General features: G+C 48.1%; 3 protein-coding genes across 5 annotated transcripts; all 3 read right to left on the reverse strand.

Moving 5' to 3' along the window:
* Positions 1-367: 367 nt before the first annotated feature.
* On the reverse strand, positions 368-1,489 carry LOC9636469 (small heat shock protein, chloroplastic). Its single transcript, XM_002974680.2, has 2 exons — positions 1,217-1,489; positions 368-908 (listed from the first exon to the last, which is right to left on the reverse strand). Exons 1-2 carry the CDS (start codon positions 1,395-1,397, stop codon positions 493-495), a joined length of 597 nt encoding a protein of 198 aa, XP_002974726.2. The 5' UTR covers positions 1,398-1,489; the 3' UTR covers positions 368-492.
* LOC9637188 lies at positions 1,442-5,149 on the reverse strand. The gene is made up of 17 exons (XM_024679713.1): positions 5,060-5,149; positions 4,936-5,012; positions 4,828-4,886; positions 4,619-4,780; positions 3,866-4,563; positions 3,633-3,776; positions 3,397-3,567; positions 3,183-3,306; positions 2,861-3,129; positions 2,676-2,805; positions 2,495-2,620; positions 2,390-2,434; positions 2,257-2,336; positions 2,113-2,209; positions 1,973-2,062; positions 1,790-1,912; positions 1,442-1,722 (listed from the first exon to the last, which is right to left on the reverse strand). The coding sequence occupies exons 5-17, from the start codon at positions 4,204-4,206 to the stop codon at positions 1,546-1,548; spliced, it is 1,917 nt and encodes a 638-aa protein (XP_024535481.1). The 5' UTR covers positions 4,207-4,563; positions 4,619-4,780; positions 4,828-4,886; positions 4,936-5,012; positions 5,060-5,149; the 3' UTR covers positions 1,442-1,545.
* A 22-nt stretch (positions 5,150-5,171) lies between these two features.
* Positions 5,172-15,850, reverse strand: LOC9637190 (piezo-type mechanosensitive ion channel homolog). 3 transcript variants are annotated; one of them, XM_024679711.1, is made up of 30 exons: positions 15,701-15,850; positions 15,515-15,646; positions 15,398-15,454; positions 15,279-15,345; positions 14,395-15,218; positions 14,183-14,339; positions 14,014-14,123; positions 13,785-13,953; positions 13,538-13,727; positions 13,383-13,492; positions 13,251-13,335; positions 12,989-13,194; positions 12,751-12,928; positions 12,568-12,696; positions 12,343-12,516; positions 12,091-12,291; positions 10,567-12,042; positions 8,108-10,509; positions 7,646-8,053; positions 7,430-7,588; positions 6,887-7,378; positions 6,702-6,834; positions 6,508-6,652; positions 6,273-6,442; positions 6,073-6,210; positions 5,878-6,005; positions 5,631-5,826; positions 5,500-5,570; positions 5,357-5,448; positions 5,172-5,305 (listed from the first exon to the last, which is right to left on the reverse strand). In XM_024679711.1, exons 12-24 carry the CDS (start codon positions 13,031-13,033, stop codon positions 6,307-6,309), a joined length of 6,078 nt encoding a protein of 2,025 aa, XP_024535479.1. In that variant the 5' UTR covers positions 13,034-13,194; positions 13,251-13,335; positions 13,383-13,492; positions 13,538-13,727; positions 13,785-13,953; positions 14,014-14,123; positions 14,183-14,339; positions 14,395-15,218; positions 15,279-15,345; positions 15,398-15,454; positions 15,515-15,646; positions 15,701-15,850; the 3' UTR covers positions 5,172-5,305; positions 5,357-5,448; positions 5,500-5,570; positions 5,631-5,826; positions 5,878-6,005; positions 6,073-6,210; positions 6,273-6,306. The 3 variants fall into 3 exon arrangements, with proteins under 3 accessions (XP_024535479.1, XP_024535478.1, XP_024535480.1); XM_024679710.1 differs by having other exon boundaries at positions 12,751-12,939; XM_024679712.1 differs by having other exon boundaries at positions 12,979-13,194.
* Between the last annotated feature and the right edge of the window lie 8 nt (positions 15,851-15,858).

Here is a 15,858-nt window from a genome sequence, read left to right on the forward strand (position 1 = left end):
GCGGGCAAGCATTGGGGCAGCGTGAGCGCCAGAGACCATATCTTACCTGACAAGAGCTTCGACAATAGAAAAAACCAAGTGAGAAAGATTATAACCTAACCCTTGACTTACAAAAATAAAGAGGTACTTTTGGCTTTGTGAAAATAAAAACGAGTGTACTCGAGAGCTGGTGACGCGGGCTTGAGCATGCCAAAGAGCCCAAATGTGAACAGCGATTTAATCTCACAATCACAAAATGCTCTAGGTACAAATGTTTCAAAAAGAGAAAACAACTTTAATTTGATAGCAAATCCTTTTTAGGCTCATGAAATTATGGAAGTAAAAGGAATATTTCAAGAATCTACTTCCAGATCTTTCTTCGAGCATATTCCAGAAGAGGGGGATATACCTTTCTTTTCCATAAACCTAATAAGAGAACGATTGTTCTTTACCATCGCAAAATTTTCACAAAAACTAGCAAATCAAAATGTAGCTTTGGGCTGAGATGAGCGCTCACGAGACCTGGATCTGGGTCACCTTCTTGGCCTCGGGCTTGATCTTGGGCACCACGACGATGAGCACGCCGTTCTTGAGCTCCGCCTTGATGCTCCCCTTGTCAACCTCCTTGGGCAGCACCATCCTCGTGTTGTAGCTCCGGCTGTCGCCAAACACGTCTCCCTCCGCGGCCTTGCGCTCGCCGCGGATCACCAGCTCCTCGTCCTCCACGCCGATGCTCACCTCCGACTTGTCCAGCCCCGGCATGTCCACGCGGATGATGAAGGCCTCGGGCTTCTCCACGATGTCCCATGGCGTCCTCATGCTCGTGCGCGGGGATACTCCTCCCAAGGCGGCCGGAAAGGCGGCGGGGCTGTCAACGTAGCGGTCGATCGTGTCCAGCATCTGGCGGAGGCTCCTTGGCTCCCAGATGTCTGCCATGGAAAAGAAGAGGAATTTCATCAGCGATCAGCAAGAAAATGCGATGGAGCCACTGCAAAATCAGAGCGACGGCCGATCTAACCCCGGAACCAAGAGGACAGCAAGAACAACGCAAAGAGGGAGATGGCCCGATCGAGCGCAAAATATGAAGAAAAACGATCTAAGAATCTCGTCAGCGGCCGGTCTAACCCCGGAAATGCTAGAACAACGCAAGAAATGGGGAGATCGACCGATGGAGAGTGAAATGAGCGAAGTATCGAAAGAAGACCGATGATCTAAGGGAGAGCCGCGGATTTCTCACCAAAGACCCCGAACGGGAGGAACGGCGAAACATCCTTGCGGATGCCTCGGCGCTGCTGATCCTGGGGCGCCTGCTGCGCCGCGGCGGCCGCGGCGGCGTTAGAGTAGCCGCGATGATTCGCCCTGGCAATGCACGCCTTGAGCTGCTTGGGAGAAACCCTAGCCACGATCTTGCTCGCCATAGCTCCGCTGCTGACAAACACAAGAGAATGGATCGAACCAGAAGAAAAACCCTGGGGTTTTAAACGGGGCTCGTCTAGAAGATTCTAGACCCACGCTAAGTATATGCCTGTCGAATATGCGCATTCAAATTTTCGCGCGCGTCGTCTCTCACGAATGCCAAATCTTGTGATCGCCTGTGAGGAGATTTTGCCATCTCTTCCGGAGCGATCCAATCGCCTCTTCGTGAGGAACTGTTTGGATCAAAATCTTGCCCTCTTTCGGAAGCACCGTGATCACTCCTAGTCGAGAGAGTGTTTCCACGGCTTCCTTGACAGGCATTTCAATCTGGAAGAAAACCAAAGCAAGCCGGTGGATTTGCTTCAAAAACCAAAACCATGAGAGAAAGGCAGACCTGTTGTTTAAATCTGTCATTGACGTACTGTTCGCAAATCGATCCAACGTGATCCAGATTTGTATCTTCGTGTCTGAGACGGCTGTGAAGCAGCAATCCATACAGCAAAACCGCTTGCTTAAACTGCACAAAACCACGATGGTGATTTGGGCCTCCCGATGGTTTCGTGTGTGTGAGTAAAACCTGTTGCTCTTCCGAAGCATCGATGAGGAAATGCACGACTCCGAAACCACTGGCAAGAGTTTTCTCGTTGAGTCTCTTACTCACTAGAAGCTGGGCCGAAGGAAAGAAGGTTAATCTGTTTAGAACAGCCACAGCTTTACCTGGTATCTGTCCCAAGTTTGCTTGTAACCGAGGGACACTCTGGTGACGAAAACCAGCAGCGACACCGTTGCGACAATGTCAAGGATAAATGCGGACCTGGGAGATCACACTTTTGTAAGAAATGCTGCCACATAAAGGCTTACGGGGAACTTAAGAGGTCATCGAATCTGTAATTCACAAGAAAAGCAAGAAGCCCGGCAATTGTTGTAAGATCCAAACGAACCTAGTGCAAAATGGTGATTCCTACAATGGTAGAAACTTAAAAGCTGTACTTACTGTGTCAAGCAGTCTAAAGCTCAGCTTCTTGTTTGGAAACACAACCTGCAATTGTGAAAAAACACTCAGCTTTCTATGGCATAATGTTCACAGGAAGTAACTTACCTTGAGATCGGGAACAGGAATGTTGTTGTAAGTGTTCAGCTCGAGCCTCAAATGATCTGATGGATCCACGCCAACGTGTACTGGAGCTCTTTCGTGCATCACAACAAGCTCTTTGAAAGCCGGTTCCTGCAAATCACGACACTTTATTGCCTCAAATCGAGCCTCAACCATGAAAGCAAACCTCCAAGCTTGATTTTGTGAGAAAAACCGAGAAAACGTTTTTCAGCTTTTCCCAAACGCTGCTTCTCAGCTTGGATTCCAGAGCAGGAAGCAGTATGTCTCCCATGGAAACCCTGTTTAGATAACTTGGCCTGAAGAAAAAAGAGAAGGCTCAAAACTAAAGTTCTCTCGAGGACGAGAAGCTACCTTAGCGATGGTTCCTTTGTTGGTGACGATTCGGGGAAGAGATTAGTCACCTCGGTCTTCTCCGGCGGTAGAATTCGCATCCACGTAAGAAATCTCCGGATCAACTTGCCACGAGAGCCAGCAGATGATAAAACAGCTTCGTATCGTGGAACAGCTCGCTGTGCCGCGGCCCACATTGGTAAGTTGTGTCCCTGGTATTCGAACAACTCGTCGGGGGCCAAAGGCTCCTCAAGCCACTTTCGCAGCGCTTCCGTCCATGTATTCTCCACCTTTTGCTTCTGATCAAACATGCACCGAGAATGCGAAAAGAAGTAAAGCTTACCTTCATTTTCCCGAGCAATGGCCGTGCAAAGAGATAGAAAACCCTGCGAAGAATCCACGATTGCAAGTAGTCCAGCTTTGCACCAAAGAGAAAGCCTTCCTGTTTCTCAGTTGCGTAGCCGCGCCTGCAAAAAGAATAAAAGTTGGACATGGAAACTTTGGAAACAAAGAAAACAGAAAAAAGAAAAACCTGTAGAAGAAAGGAAGAACAGTACCTGAAGATTATAACGTTGGCTGACGACGTGCTCTTCCAATCGATGTCGATCGGCAGCGTGAGGAGATAGTCGGAATTCAGAGCTGTGGTTAGCTGCAAGTCCCGTGCCGAGAGCTCTTGAAACTGCGCTCTCCGGAGAACGAGCATGATATTCTGCTGGAAGCGAGACGTCCTGTCCTGCCAAAGAGACCATCACTTAAACTCCTGGCAATGGCCATGAAAGTTTTTCTATCGTGCCTGCTGGAAGGCGCTGCTGCCCTCCCATTCTCCTTGATGTTGAGCGTGCTCTTGTGGTCTTGCTGGGAAATGGACGCAAAACTATCCACGCGAAGCTCCTCGAGCAGGGATTTGTGCTCGGCATGGAGGATAGACTCTAGGCAGCTGGAAGAATGCAAGAACTTCAATACAAAAGGTTGCTAGTGATCTCTTTCTTCTATAGCTTAACGTGGAAGAACTTACACGAAACTTACGAGCAAATGGTGAGAAACTGGGATCTCTCCTCCTCGTCGTTGCCGGCGGAAGAACGCAGCCCTTGCGAGAGGCTTGTCACCAAATCGAGCTTCGAAACCTGGATGTACTTCTGCCTGGTCACTGGGATCCTGGTGACATACCCCTGGCTGCCATCGCCCTCGTAATCCTGGAGATCGAAAGCGCGCCTCGTTTCCTCCAGCTCAACGCTCGTTTCAGCGAGCGGAATGGGATCCTGGCGCTTGAGACTAGCAACTTTCGGGCGGAGAATCCTATCCTGGTGGCCAGGGAGTGGAAGAAATCGCGAGCGCCAGGAGCGATTGCCATGGCCGGAGAGCGCCATTTGGCATTTGCCACGACACAAAAGAATTAAAGTTTGTGGTTTTGATATCTACTCACACGATGGTCTCTCTCCTCTTTCTTTCTCTCTTGTCTCTAGGATCGCGAGGATCGTCTCGTCTCGTCTCGTCTCGGCTATCCTCTATCCTGGGAAGCGTGTTCCAAAGATCCGGAAGCGCCGGCTCGTCCATGGCTGCTCCTTGTCCACATAGTAGGACTTGATGCAGCACGAGACGTATGGTGGCGTAGTATCCAGGCCATCGCTCGCGCACAGCAGCCTGCTGAAGCTCCTCTCGAGAGCGCCCAGGCAAGCGTCCTCGGCCTCCCTGCGAGCCGCGGGATAGCCATTGAAGAACCTCTCCTGTTGTCACACAAAGTTGGTGCTAGCGTGTTCTTGAGAAGAAAGCAAGCTTTACCCCGTCCTCGGCGAACAAGTAGGCGTGGATCTGCGCTGTGGGATCCTCCAGAGTGAGCTGCAGCTGGTACACATACTGCCCGTTTACGCAGCGGCAGAAGTCGACTGCTCTGGGAGGATTTGCCGATCGCACGCGCACCAGGCACCGAAACTTGTATGTCACCTGAATCGCTACAAAGTTAGATGAAGATAGTCTCGCGAGTAGCAAACCTGCGGCCATGCCAGAACCTCCCTCAAGCTTGAGTAAGGAACGTGATCGTAGTCCGTGACTGCAAGCCCAACGCTGTCAAGTTCTTTCCAAGCAAGAAAGCTGCTTGCCTGTGAGTGATAGGAGCGGCTTTGGACAGTTTTCCGGCAATCCTGCCTCGGCGGAAGCAAGGCGGTGCTCGTACCACCTGCAGGCAGCGTTTCCGGTGAATGACAGAAAGCTGGGATGAAATACCTTTCAGCTTCTTCCACATTTGGATAGTCAGAAGCAAGGATACTGATCTTGCTGTCCCGAGTGAAGACGCCTTCCAGCTTGCCTCCGCAGTTTCGGCTCGTTATGTTCCGGAACTTGACCCAGCTCCCGACTCGCGGAATCCAGTCCCCGTGTTCGTCGGAAGCAAAGTCGACAACGACTTGTAAGACGGTGCCTTTCGAAGGGAACTGCCGCAGTGTCACGAGTGGTAGCGATGGGCTCTCCACACTTCACAAAAGCAGCTTATAAGACAAACCAAGAACAAAGCGGAATACTGACAAGGGAAGAGATGTTGTTGCTGGTGAATCCGTGCCATCCCAGACGTATACAAACGTAGGACAGTCGTCGGACAGCCTGCTTACGTGAAGCACCTGAAGACCCAAAGTAAAAAACAAATCTAGACAAGAAAACCATCAGCAAACCTTGCAGCACAAATCGAAATAGGAGTGGGGTTCTTTGATGTCTCTTATTCGGACGAGGTACTCAGTCGAAACTGATGAACAAGATGAGAAGAATGAGGAAAGAAAAGTAAAAAAGATCGTTACAAACATACGAGGCTTGGAAAGATGAGTGCTCCTCCATGCTCGCATCAAGTCCAGAATCCTTCGGTCGTGTTCCTCGAACGTGAATGCGTTGGACGAGATCTGATAAGGCTCGTTGCTGCCACCACTGCCGCCATCGAACACAGCAAATGCGGATGCTTTGCCCAAGCTGGCAACCGCCTGAGGCGATCCCTTGTGAATATCAATCTGAAAGAACCACAGAAAAATGAGAAGGCTAACTATCGGAGGAAAGCTTACCCGGACGCGATGGAAACGTATAATGTCGTGGAGAGCTCTAACGTAGGGGACGTGATCTTTGGAGCCGAACACGAGAACCCGCAAGCCGGGCGAGGACATATCAGCCACAGTCATCGTGCAGATCATGTCTAGCAGCATTTGTGAGAAATATTTGTGAGAAACCAAAGAAGAGATTCAAGCAAAGAATGCGAGTACCTTTGCCCTTCGTGGGCTTTGGAAGCGAGTAGTCGATGACAACGCCATAGAAGTTTACCTGTTGCTCCACGGCGATGCAAGCGTCCTTGAGTTTCATGTATTCGTACTTCCCTTCTCCCTCCATGGCGCGCGTAAACCCTATCAAACATCGAACAAACCATGAATAAAAAACGAATTTGATTGAAGTAAAGAGTCTTTACATGTTCTCGCTGGCACTAGGACGACGCATCGTAGTCACTCGGTTTTGGTGTACTCGAGGAGAATGTGGGGGGAGCGATAGATTTTCACCAGCGTCCAGAACAATCCTTCTTCCAGTGCCAGTTCTCTTTCAGCGCGTGCCGCGTATATGTCTTCGCAGATCGCTATCAATCTGCGAAAGCGAAGAAGCGGTCGACTTAACGCAAGCGAAAAGCATGAAAATCGATCAGCACAGACCTGTCGCACGATGGGAAGTTCTCGTACGGAATCCTCATTCTCAAGTCCGCGCACTGCAGCCGGATGAAACGACCGACTGCTAGGACGAAGGTGATGTACAAGCTCCAGATGTTGAATTTGCTGAGCGTGTCGCCGATCAGTCCCTCTGCATTGACACCAGTTAGCCAGCCACGAAGCTTTACGTTTGATCTTACTTGGGACTTCCTCCGAAACCGCAATGGCCATTGGGCCGGTCACGTCTCCGCAAACACCGCTTGAAGATACGTTAAACGACCACCACGCTTGAGTTTCTCTATTCAAAGTAAGGTTGCCAGACACAGTCGCGGACTGTAAAGCAGGAAACGTTAGAACACATAGAAGAGATAGTTTCGACACTTACGGTTTGCTCTAGCAAGCGAGCTTCTCCTCCGCTTGTCACTCTAAAGTACCGCGGATAGAGATCGGCCACAAGGATAGAACTGAGTGTTCCATTTAGGACCTCTTGCAACTGCTTGATCGCCAAAGGAAGCCCGGTGAAGGTGGCAGTCTCCTTGCTCTTTGGCCTCTCCCGATGGAAATTCCAGGATGGAACCAGTAAAACTCCCTCAGTGAAAGATTTCACCAGATTTCTCAGTGTCGGCGGTGGTATCAACCAAAGTGAGTCAGCATCCTCTTCACAGCACACCATCTGTACGTCCTTGCTGTCGAAGGAATCGAGAGCGTTGTCGACATCTATGTCATATCCACTGTCTAATATATCTGCCATTGAATGTAGATTGCAAAGCTGACTCCTGTAGAATGTAAAGCTTCCACCAGCGGTCCTGAGACTGATCTCAAAGTGTGCTTCCGTGATCTCGTTCACGAAGTTGGTAGGATTTCCGCTACTATAAATCTGTAAGAAATCATCATCAGCTATCACAATCAACCATGGGAAGTTCTTTACCAGCATTGGAGCCCAGATAACGCAGATCAATAGAAGGAAAAGGCAAACACCATTTGTAAACTTGACCCAAATACTTCGCTTCTGTCCCAGCTGATGCTTCTCTCGCGCAAGTTTATTATCGCACTGCACCAAAAAGAGGCTGGCATAGATATCTTCCAGCTGCACAACGGTCGTCAGAGATCTAGTGACGAAGGTAGAAAAACAAATCGTGCTTACCTTTAGCCAATCGTACATTGAAAGAGAAGTTGTTGTGCACGACCAGTCGAGTACGCACCGAAGCTCGAACAAGAAAGGCAAGGATCGGTATATACGAAAGCCAAGCCAGCTCAAGCTGTTGATCTTTCTCGTCAAAAACTGCTCGTACAGCGTGTTTTTGTGTGGCAAACCAAATCGCAATTGCTGTGCCTGAAACGCCAGAGATAAAGCTTTGAGAAGGAAGAAACCACGAAGCGGAAGAAGCTGAAAGAATGTCCCAGTGTTGTTGTGCTTCAGCTCCATTCCCCAAACAAAATTTGTTATGTAGCCCGTGAAAAAAATGAGCGTAGCAAAATAGTAAATCACTTTCCCGGTTGCAAACGCACTAAGATACAGTACTCTATCCAGTACTATGAGGAAGAACAGCGTCTGCATAAATGCCACACGTTAGTCGAAAACTTGACGACGAGAAACCTTACGTACAATGAGGGCGAAAACGTATTCTTTTGGAAATTGATCCTCGAGCTGGTAGACGTCGAGAAACTCTGGTGTGCTCTTGATGAAAGATTGGTAGAACAATGCCATGTACATGAACGCGATAAGGTCCGTGCCGAAAACGTAGGCGTAAAGATCAACTTGTCTTCTTCCCCCAGCGATGACAGATAGAATGGGATATGGAAAGTTGGCCTGTTCGAGCAACCCGTCCTGTTTGGCCTTGACAATCTCTGTGGCAACGTCCGAAGCCGGAGTCAAGGATGTGAAGAGGTCGCTAACAGGCCCTCCCAATGCAGGCGCTGCATGAATAACTTCCAGCATAGCGAACGCGGTAGACTCGTCCGTTCCACACTCTAGGCTCTCCACACGCACCCGGCTAGCGTCTTCGAGCACTGCACCGCTGCTGCTGGAGCTTTCGTACCTCACAACTATTAGCAGCCGGTTGAAAGCGGTCTCAATTCTCTCCGGCTGTATACCGTGTTCGGACCACTTGGAGACGGACAGCTTTACTTGAACGAAGTGAGGAGGGACTTCGGAGCCGCTCGTAAGAGAACGCCAGCACTTCAAGACGGTTTTCAGGCTTCCAATGCAGTAGCCGGCAATCCACGTCCAGAACTTTCCGGCAGAAAAGTTCTGGTTTGGATTTTCCAGATCGGGCGAACGTCGGGAAGTGAAGAAAGAATTAGAGTCCGTGGCAAGCATCCACTCCCCTTCACGGTCTTTGATAGAGTTCTGGACCAAGGTGGCTAGATAGACCAGGAAGAGCGGTAGAACACTCGCCACAAACGACCGGTTCATGTTTCTTCCTGGAATCCCGATCTGCTTCAACCATGATGGAAGCTCGTCGTGGCCACAGTGGTTTACCAGTGTCTGGTACATGTACTGAAGCAGGATGAGGATTTCTGTGTACATAAGCATTGCTGACCAGAATAGTTGTGTTGGTCCTGGATTCACCAGTAGAGCGTAGAGAAACAGGCACGCAGGATACACCAAAGTAAGGAGGCTGAAGTTCCATACGTAGACAAGCACGAAAAGCACGTAGCAGACAACGTCTGTGTTTGCAAGGACCAGTGAGTAGACGTAGGTGCTTAGAATGCTCAAGCGCTGGCGTGTTTCAAACATAGGAGACTTCTGATCTTCAAGTTTTCCAGGAGAGATGTGCTTGGGTAGTCGCCTTTGATCATCACCTTCATCAGCAGAAGAGCTGCCTGCTTCATCGGAATCTGGATTTTCAATGTTGAGAAGCCCGACCAGGTTGGCGAGTGCCTTGTTTCCGATGTCATGCATTTGCGCGACACCGTTTTCGAGGAAGGAAACCCCAGATAGAAGACTATGCTTCATTGAAGGTGTCTTCACCATGCTGTCTTCTTTGTCCAGGTTCTGTAAGATAATTCCCCTGTCCAACACCTCAGGTTTTATCTCGTTGTCATCCTGTTCCAAAAAGAGTTTCCGCCTCCTTCTACAAGAATCAGCACCAGAGTCACGACGGTGTCCAGAGTGATCAAGCAGGGCACTGTCCGAAATGGAGTTAACCAGCCGAGAAGGAGTCCCAGAGGCCGCCGCATCCTTATTTGGCAAGAAACGAGGAATGTTTGATGGAGAAAACGCTTCCCTGAATTTACTCGCAGAGTTCAGCACGTCCAGACGTAGCTGTAGGGGAACCATTTCCATCTTCATCTTATCCACCTGTAACCGCCTCTGTGATTTCTTTTCTTCTATCTCTCGAACTCGTTGCAGCTGCTCCTTCTTCCATTCTGCTTTTCTTTCGTGAGCACAGGCCAGCGCTTCAAACTGCTCTGCCGCGAGATAACGAAGGACCTGCTCGAACTCCTTTGTTCTGAAAACTCGAGACTGCAAGCTTACAAGGCAGAAAATTGTAATGTCCACGAGAGCAGAGCGGGCTGTGATCTTGAAGCCGTAGTCATATTTGTAGAGACCAAAGATGCTTGACGGCGAGCAACCAGCTACAAATCCAAAGAAAGGCGCTTGGAAGACGAGCGACGCCACTATAAGACTGAAATTGTATAGCCTCAAGAAGAGAAAAATAGTGTTTCGTCTCCTCATAACTGTAGTTCGCATGTGGAAGAATACCATGGAGAATGCGAGGTAGCCGAGGTGCAAGAGGTCATATTGTAATGTTCCCGTGATGAAAACTAGCAGCAAAACAGCGTGTAAAAGATGGCGATAGAAAAAGAAACGAAGATAGTCCAGCCATGTCCAGTGAACCGTCGTCTCGTAAGACATCTCTGCCCAGGCTACCCTGTGTGTTGCGGATATGCCAGTCCACTGTAGTGATACAGTTTCGAGCAACTTATTTGCCCGAAGCTGGAAAGACGTAACGATGAAGACCATAAAATATGCAACTAGCACCTGCCTATCGTCCACCATACCTGTACCAAAAAATAAATTAAGTTAGTTCGATAGAGTGAGTTGCAAATCCAACTTACCAAGCCAGCAACTCCAACAAAACTTCGACTTTCCCTTCAAGTCAGCCCAGCAATCGTGACAACGTTTCGTTGATTCATTTGAAACACTCCAAGGTGGCGGGAGCTTTGCCAACGTTGCATACTCGTAGAGGAGTACGCCGGCGAACAGAACTGTGAAGGCAGGCCATAGCGGACGAAGCCATTTCTTGCTCAATATAATACATAGCGCGAGTATGAGAATATATAGCAAAGAAAAGACGTTGACAACGGCAAACGCTGCGACCAGAAGGCATAGCATGATCATCTCGACGCCGAATATTGTGAAAAAATTCTCGAGTATAAACTGCCCCCACATTTTCAAAGCCTGGCATTGGGCTTCGTAAGTCTCCTGCTTCATAATTAGCGCTCGTCTACTCCATTTCCTGCTTTCCTTTGGTGTCAGAGAAGGAGATCTGTGGACATATTTTTTACTATCAGGCGCTTCAGCGTTGATAGCCTGTTCCGGTTTCCGTATAAGAGGTTCATCAAGACGAGGACTGTGGGGTTGGACGCGATGGAATGTGGCCTGACGACGATCGTCGCTGTCTGCTCTCCCGCTGAATGGTAGAGAAAACAGCATGCATGGCTCCTCGTTTCGTCGTAAAGAACTTGGTACTTGTTCTAGCCATTGGAAGGAGCAGTATTGCAGCATGCAAGCCAGTATAACCAGTGTCTTGCTGCGGCTTCCAGCTTCAATACCCCAGGGACCTTCCTCGTATTTACGAAGTCCTAGCCAGTGTATAAGGTCGGCATTTTGTGCCAAGCAGCCATCCTGCCTATCAACCAGCTGGAACAGATACTCGAGAAATAAAAGCAGCCCAGTATACGCAGCGAAAAGCTGAGAAGATAAAGGAGAAGACTTCGGCACGGCACAGGATATCACCAGCATAATAAGGTAGACAAATCCGAAACCGCCAACCGGAAAAATAGAAGCATAAAACACGGCGACAAACAAAACTTTTCCACTGTGTAGTATAAGGAGCCGCTTTACGAAGTCCAGGTTGCTCATAAAACACGGAAAGTGAATGGAGTCTTCTTCCAAGCAAGACTGGGATCGCTCAAATCTGTAGAGCTGCAGGACAGCTAATATAGCTAGAGAATCCCATACGTGAAGGAAGAGAGACGCGTTTCCATCAAAGCCCAAGTCACCCTTCAAGTCCACAAGTTTCTCAGCAAATGGCTGCAGGTCGGGAAAAACGCTGAGGAGGTACCGCAAAACAAAAACCAAGCATGTGTAGAGGAAAAGTGGAGACCATAATATCCATTCTGTTTTCCCGAGCACCTGTCGACCAATAATCCAAAAGAGGAGCAGAGCAAGGAAGCCAAACGCAATATAATTTGGCTCCGCTGCATAGACTGTAATGAGGACTGTGGCGTACACGATATATGTTCCAAACGAACGGTAAGTTGCACGAAAATGCTCACCAACAGTAGCAAGGTGATTAGTGATCCAGTTTTCTGCAGGGAGAAGATGTGTGAAATTAATGGTTGAAACTAGATGCTTACCAGTAGAGGAAGGTTCGAAATTATATGCAAAGGATTTTGAACCGTAAACTGATAACACATAAGGCCTGTATTTCAGAGCACTCTGACGTGCCACTGCTGACAGAGAGCTTATCACTTTGATTCCATGATTCTGAACTGCAGAAAAGCACAATAGAGCTGCCACAGGTATGTAATCATGATATGTTGCCTTGTTCCATATCCCTGCAAGTAATTCCAATCGGAGTTCATTAACCAGGATTGAGTCACCCTTACCTAGTTGAGAGAGAACGGGCTTTAAGATTTTACTATGAGCAGTGATGAGTGCTGAAATCGATTGGAGTTGCAAGATGTAAAGAATAGAAATATGCAATTCGCAATAAAGCATGAGATATTGGCGAGTTTTTCTCGCCACGGACGAGCTAAGAAGATAAACCATGAAGAATATCACTGCACATAAGAATGTTTAGGAAAAGCCTAGAAAGAAACGTGTGTACTTACTATACACCGCATGAACAAATCCACTTCTAAGAGCGACTATAAATATAAGAACAAGTGATATCACATGGGTGCTTCTTCGTAGGCACCATGCTATCACCGCAATAAACAGAATCCATTTCTTTCTTAGCTCTGAAAGAAAGAAGTGAAGTTAGATAGGAATGTCCACGATAACAGAATGCATACCATCCTCTCGAAAGGTGTCATCTTCAGCGATTCCTTCTACTTCATTGGCACTCTTTAAAATGCTATTTCCCACAAATAAGTCAGTCGCAACAAGAACACCGAGAGCATATTGGGCCAGAAGGAAAAGTCCAGGTGATGAGTACTTCCAAAGGCCAACTGTCTGCCAAATATCGACGTCCTGCAAATTCACTAGATATAAAGCCTGTCACTAAAGAGTTGCTAACATACCATCTCAAACCTGGTGGCAAAAACTGTGAAGCCCGCATTGAAAATATATGTACATGATGCCCAAGTGAGTATAAAACCAAGTAGCAATCCATTTAGGCGACGTAAAAGGAACAAAGATGGAAATATGTACAATATAATTCCAACATACAGTAGTAGGAAAAACGCGCAGAAACTTGCGAACTTAAAACTCCAGCAAACAAGAGCGAAAAGGCAAATCTAAACATCAACAGCCACCCGTTAGCTTTGATCACCAAAAACCCAAAACAACCTACAGGAAAGCCACATGCGAAAAAATACATAGCGACTTTTTTGAAAACAAGAAAACGTTGTTGCTCCGATATCCACCATTGTCTTGATCTACAACCAAAAGCGATAAATCAGAACCACTAAAACGTGTGTAGTACCTGGCGCTTCTTGGGGAGTTTAAAAGGCCTTGATACAGATTATCCTCGTTTGCAATCAAAGCCTGCTTTACGTGGTATAAGTCCTTCAAATCTCCAATTGCGAAGCATAGCTACATATACAGTCACATGAATGAAGTGAGTTTCAAAATGCTTACCAATACAAAGAGTGTTAAAATAGAGATCAGGTGTACTCCTTTTGCCCAAGTCATTTCCGCTGATGAGGTTTCAAAGAGTCCGAGATAGTCTACTATGTGTAGAAGCCGCGTCGGAAACGAAATTGGTAATTGGCGAACATAGAAAATGATAATGTGCATGGTGTTGTAAACTAGTAAAGGTTGCCATCCCCTAAATCGACACAAGCATTTTAGAAAATTCTAACAAGGAAAAAGATGGAGTTTCTACCAAGAGAGCCCGAAGAAGTTGCCGGTCATGGACCAATGAAAAAGCCCAGTGCAACTACAGACGAAGTAAGGCAAAGCTGCCCAGCATGGGAAAATAGATCCCGCGACTATCTGCAGCGTTGGAAGAACGAAATTCCGTAAGAAAGCTCTAACTTCAAATGCGTCAAATTCTACACGCGGAAGATTCACAGACATAAGAACAAAAATATAGATGAATGTAACAAGTTCACCTCGAGGTCCAAATTCGATCCGTCTTCGCCAGCGTAGCCCATACAAAGAAACTACTCCAACGAGCATTTTCGGTAGGAAAAATAAAAGAATGCCATCGGAATGATCGAGCCTGTAACATGCACAAGCATGAAAATACCGATCTTCATGCAGCAAAGACATTGAAAGTACCTTGAAACACCAAAAACTTTTGAGATGGACGACTTCCAGAACCGCCAGTCCCTTCCGACTGTAGCCTGTAGCAATGCAACAGTAACCCCGCAAATTGTTCCAAGCAAAGAAACTCCCAGCGACATCCACAAGGATTGCCATGGTTTTCCAGATTGGACTACACAAAACCATATAAAAGAGCAAGATCATAATGAATCGGAGTTTTATCTTACCTTGTCCTTTAAGTTCGTATTGGAACACGAGAAAACTGACCAGGAACAAGAGGGAAATCACGCTCCAATTCGTGAATGCAGCTGACAGAAGAACTATCGAGAGGCTGAGAGCAATCACAAAAACGCGCATCGTCCTGGCCACACGAGAAATCACGCATTATCCCTGTAGATCGATCCAGCTCCCAGAATGCGCTGGCCTGGAGATTACCCGGCGCGATCCAGGAGAAGATTCTGGCGCTCAATCCAGAAGGCGCGGTGGATCCGATTCACGGCATGGCTACACGCAACTCGTTGCTGGCATAAACCCTAGAAGAGCTGTTATTGGAGAGTACTCTGCCACATTCCTCCCTCCCTTTCTCTCTCTTCACACGCTAAAGCAACGCACAGCGTCGGTGCGACACGTGGCGCAACCTGGCCACGGCGATTTAGCTCAATCCAATGGCGTGGGAGATGACTGAGAGGATGGCCCCAAACACAGCACCGGCGAGAACTTGGGATTTTGTGTGACCGGTCGATTCTTTGAGTGGAATGTACTGCCATCCATCCTCGCTCCCGAGTTCTTGGATCGACACTTCGCCCTCTTTCATGCTGGGAAGATTTTGCGCTGTCTTGAAGAACTTGGTTGATCTGGAGAAAGGCCCATTGTTGCTGGAATCCACTTCTCCTCTCTCGAAAGCGTTTGATGATTTCGTAGCTCCCACCGGTGCCTCGACGAGCAATTCCGGCCTCGATGATCGGGGTGATGGTTCTTTCGAAACTTTGTACTGCGCGAAGGCTATTGTGTTGAGAATCTCGGCGTGTTTGCCGACTTCTCTCCGGACCCCCTGAGATTCCAATGCTAGAAAGAAAAAACAAAGACAAAAAAGATTTTTTAAAGCACGAACCTGTGCGTCGTACATGACAATCCCAGCGACTACCATCGCGAAGCCGAACAGCGAGTCCGAAAATCCCCTGGAACCAAAACCCCGGCTTAAGACAACCATTGGCATCGCGAAGAACTCACCAGTTGAGAATAGATTTACCTCTCCAAGCCAAGAGCAGTTGCGGCGGCAACCATGCTCTATGTAATAGAACAAACGTCACAAACTGGCAAGAAAAAGAAAGAGATGAAAAATCGCACAGCGGCATGAGCCGAGGGTGTTCCGCCGGATCTGAGCATGAGCTTCCAATTCAACCCTTTCCCGGCTACAGCTGCAGTCAATGGCTTCACGAGCTGAGCGGACAATCCAGCGAGAGCTGCGCTCGCCAAAACCTGGCAAAATCTCAAGGAATCAGGAAATTTTCATCCTAGGATTGTCCAGCTTACATGATTTTGAGGTATTTCTTCCAGCAGGCCAGCCGTCACGGTCCTACCGGCGCCGAGATTACGCTGGCTGCTGCTGATCCACATTCTCCTATAAGAGAGACGCGATCCCAGCCAGTTGCAGTGCAATGGCGCTGCGATCGCCATAACTCGAAAGCCCT

The sequence above is a fragment of the Selaginella moellendorffii genome, unplaced genomic scaffold (genome assembly GCF_000143415.4).
Source record: "Selaginella moellendorffii unplaced genomic scaffold, v1.0 SELMOscaffold_25, whole genome shotgun sequence".
Taxonomy (NCBI): domain Eukaryota; kingdom Viridiplantae; phylum Streptophyta; class Lycopodiopsida; order Selaginellales; family Selaginellaceae; genus Selaginella; species Selaginella moellendorffii.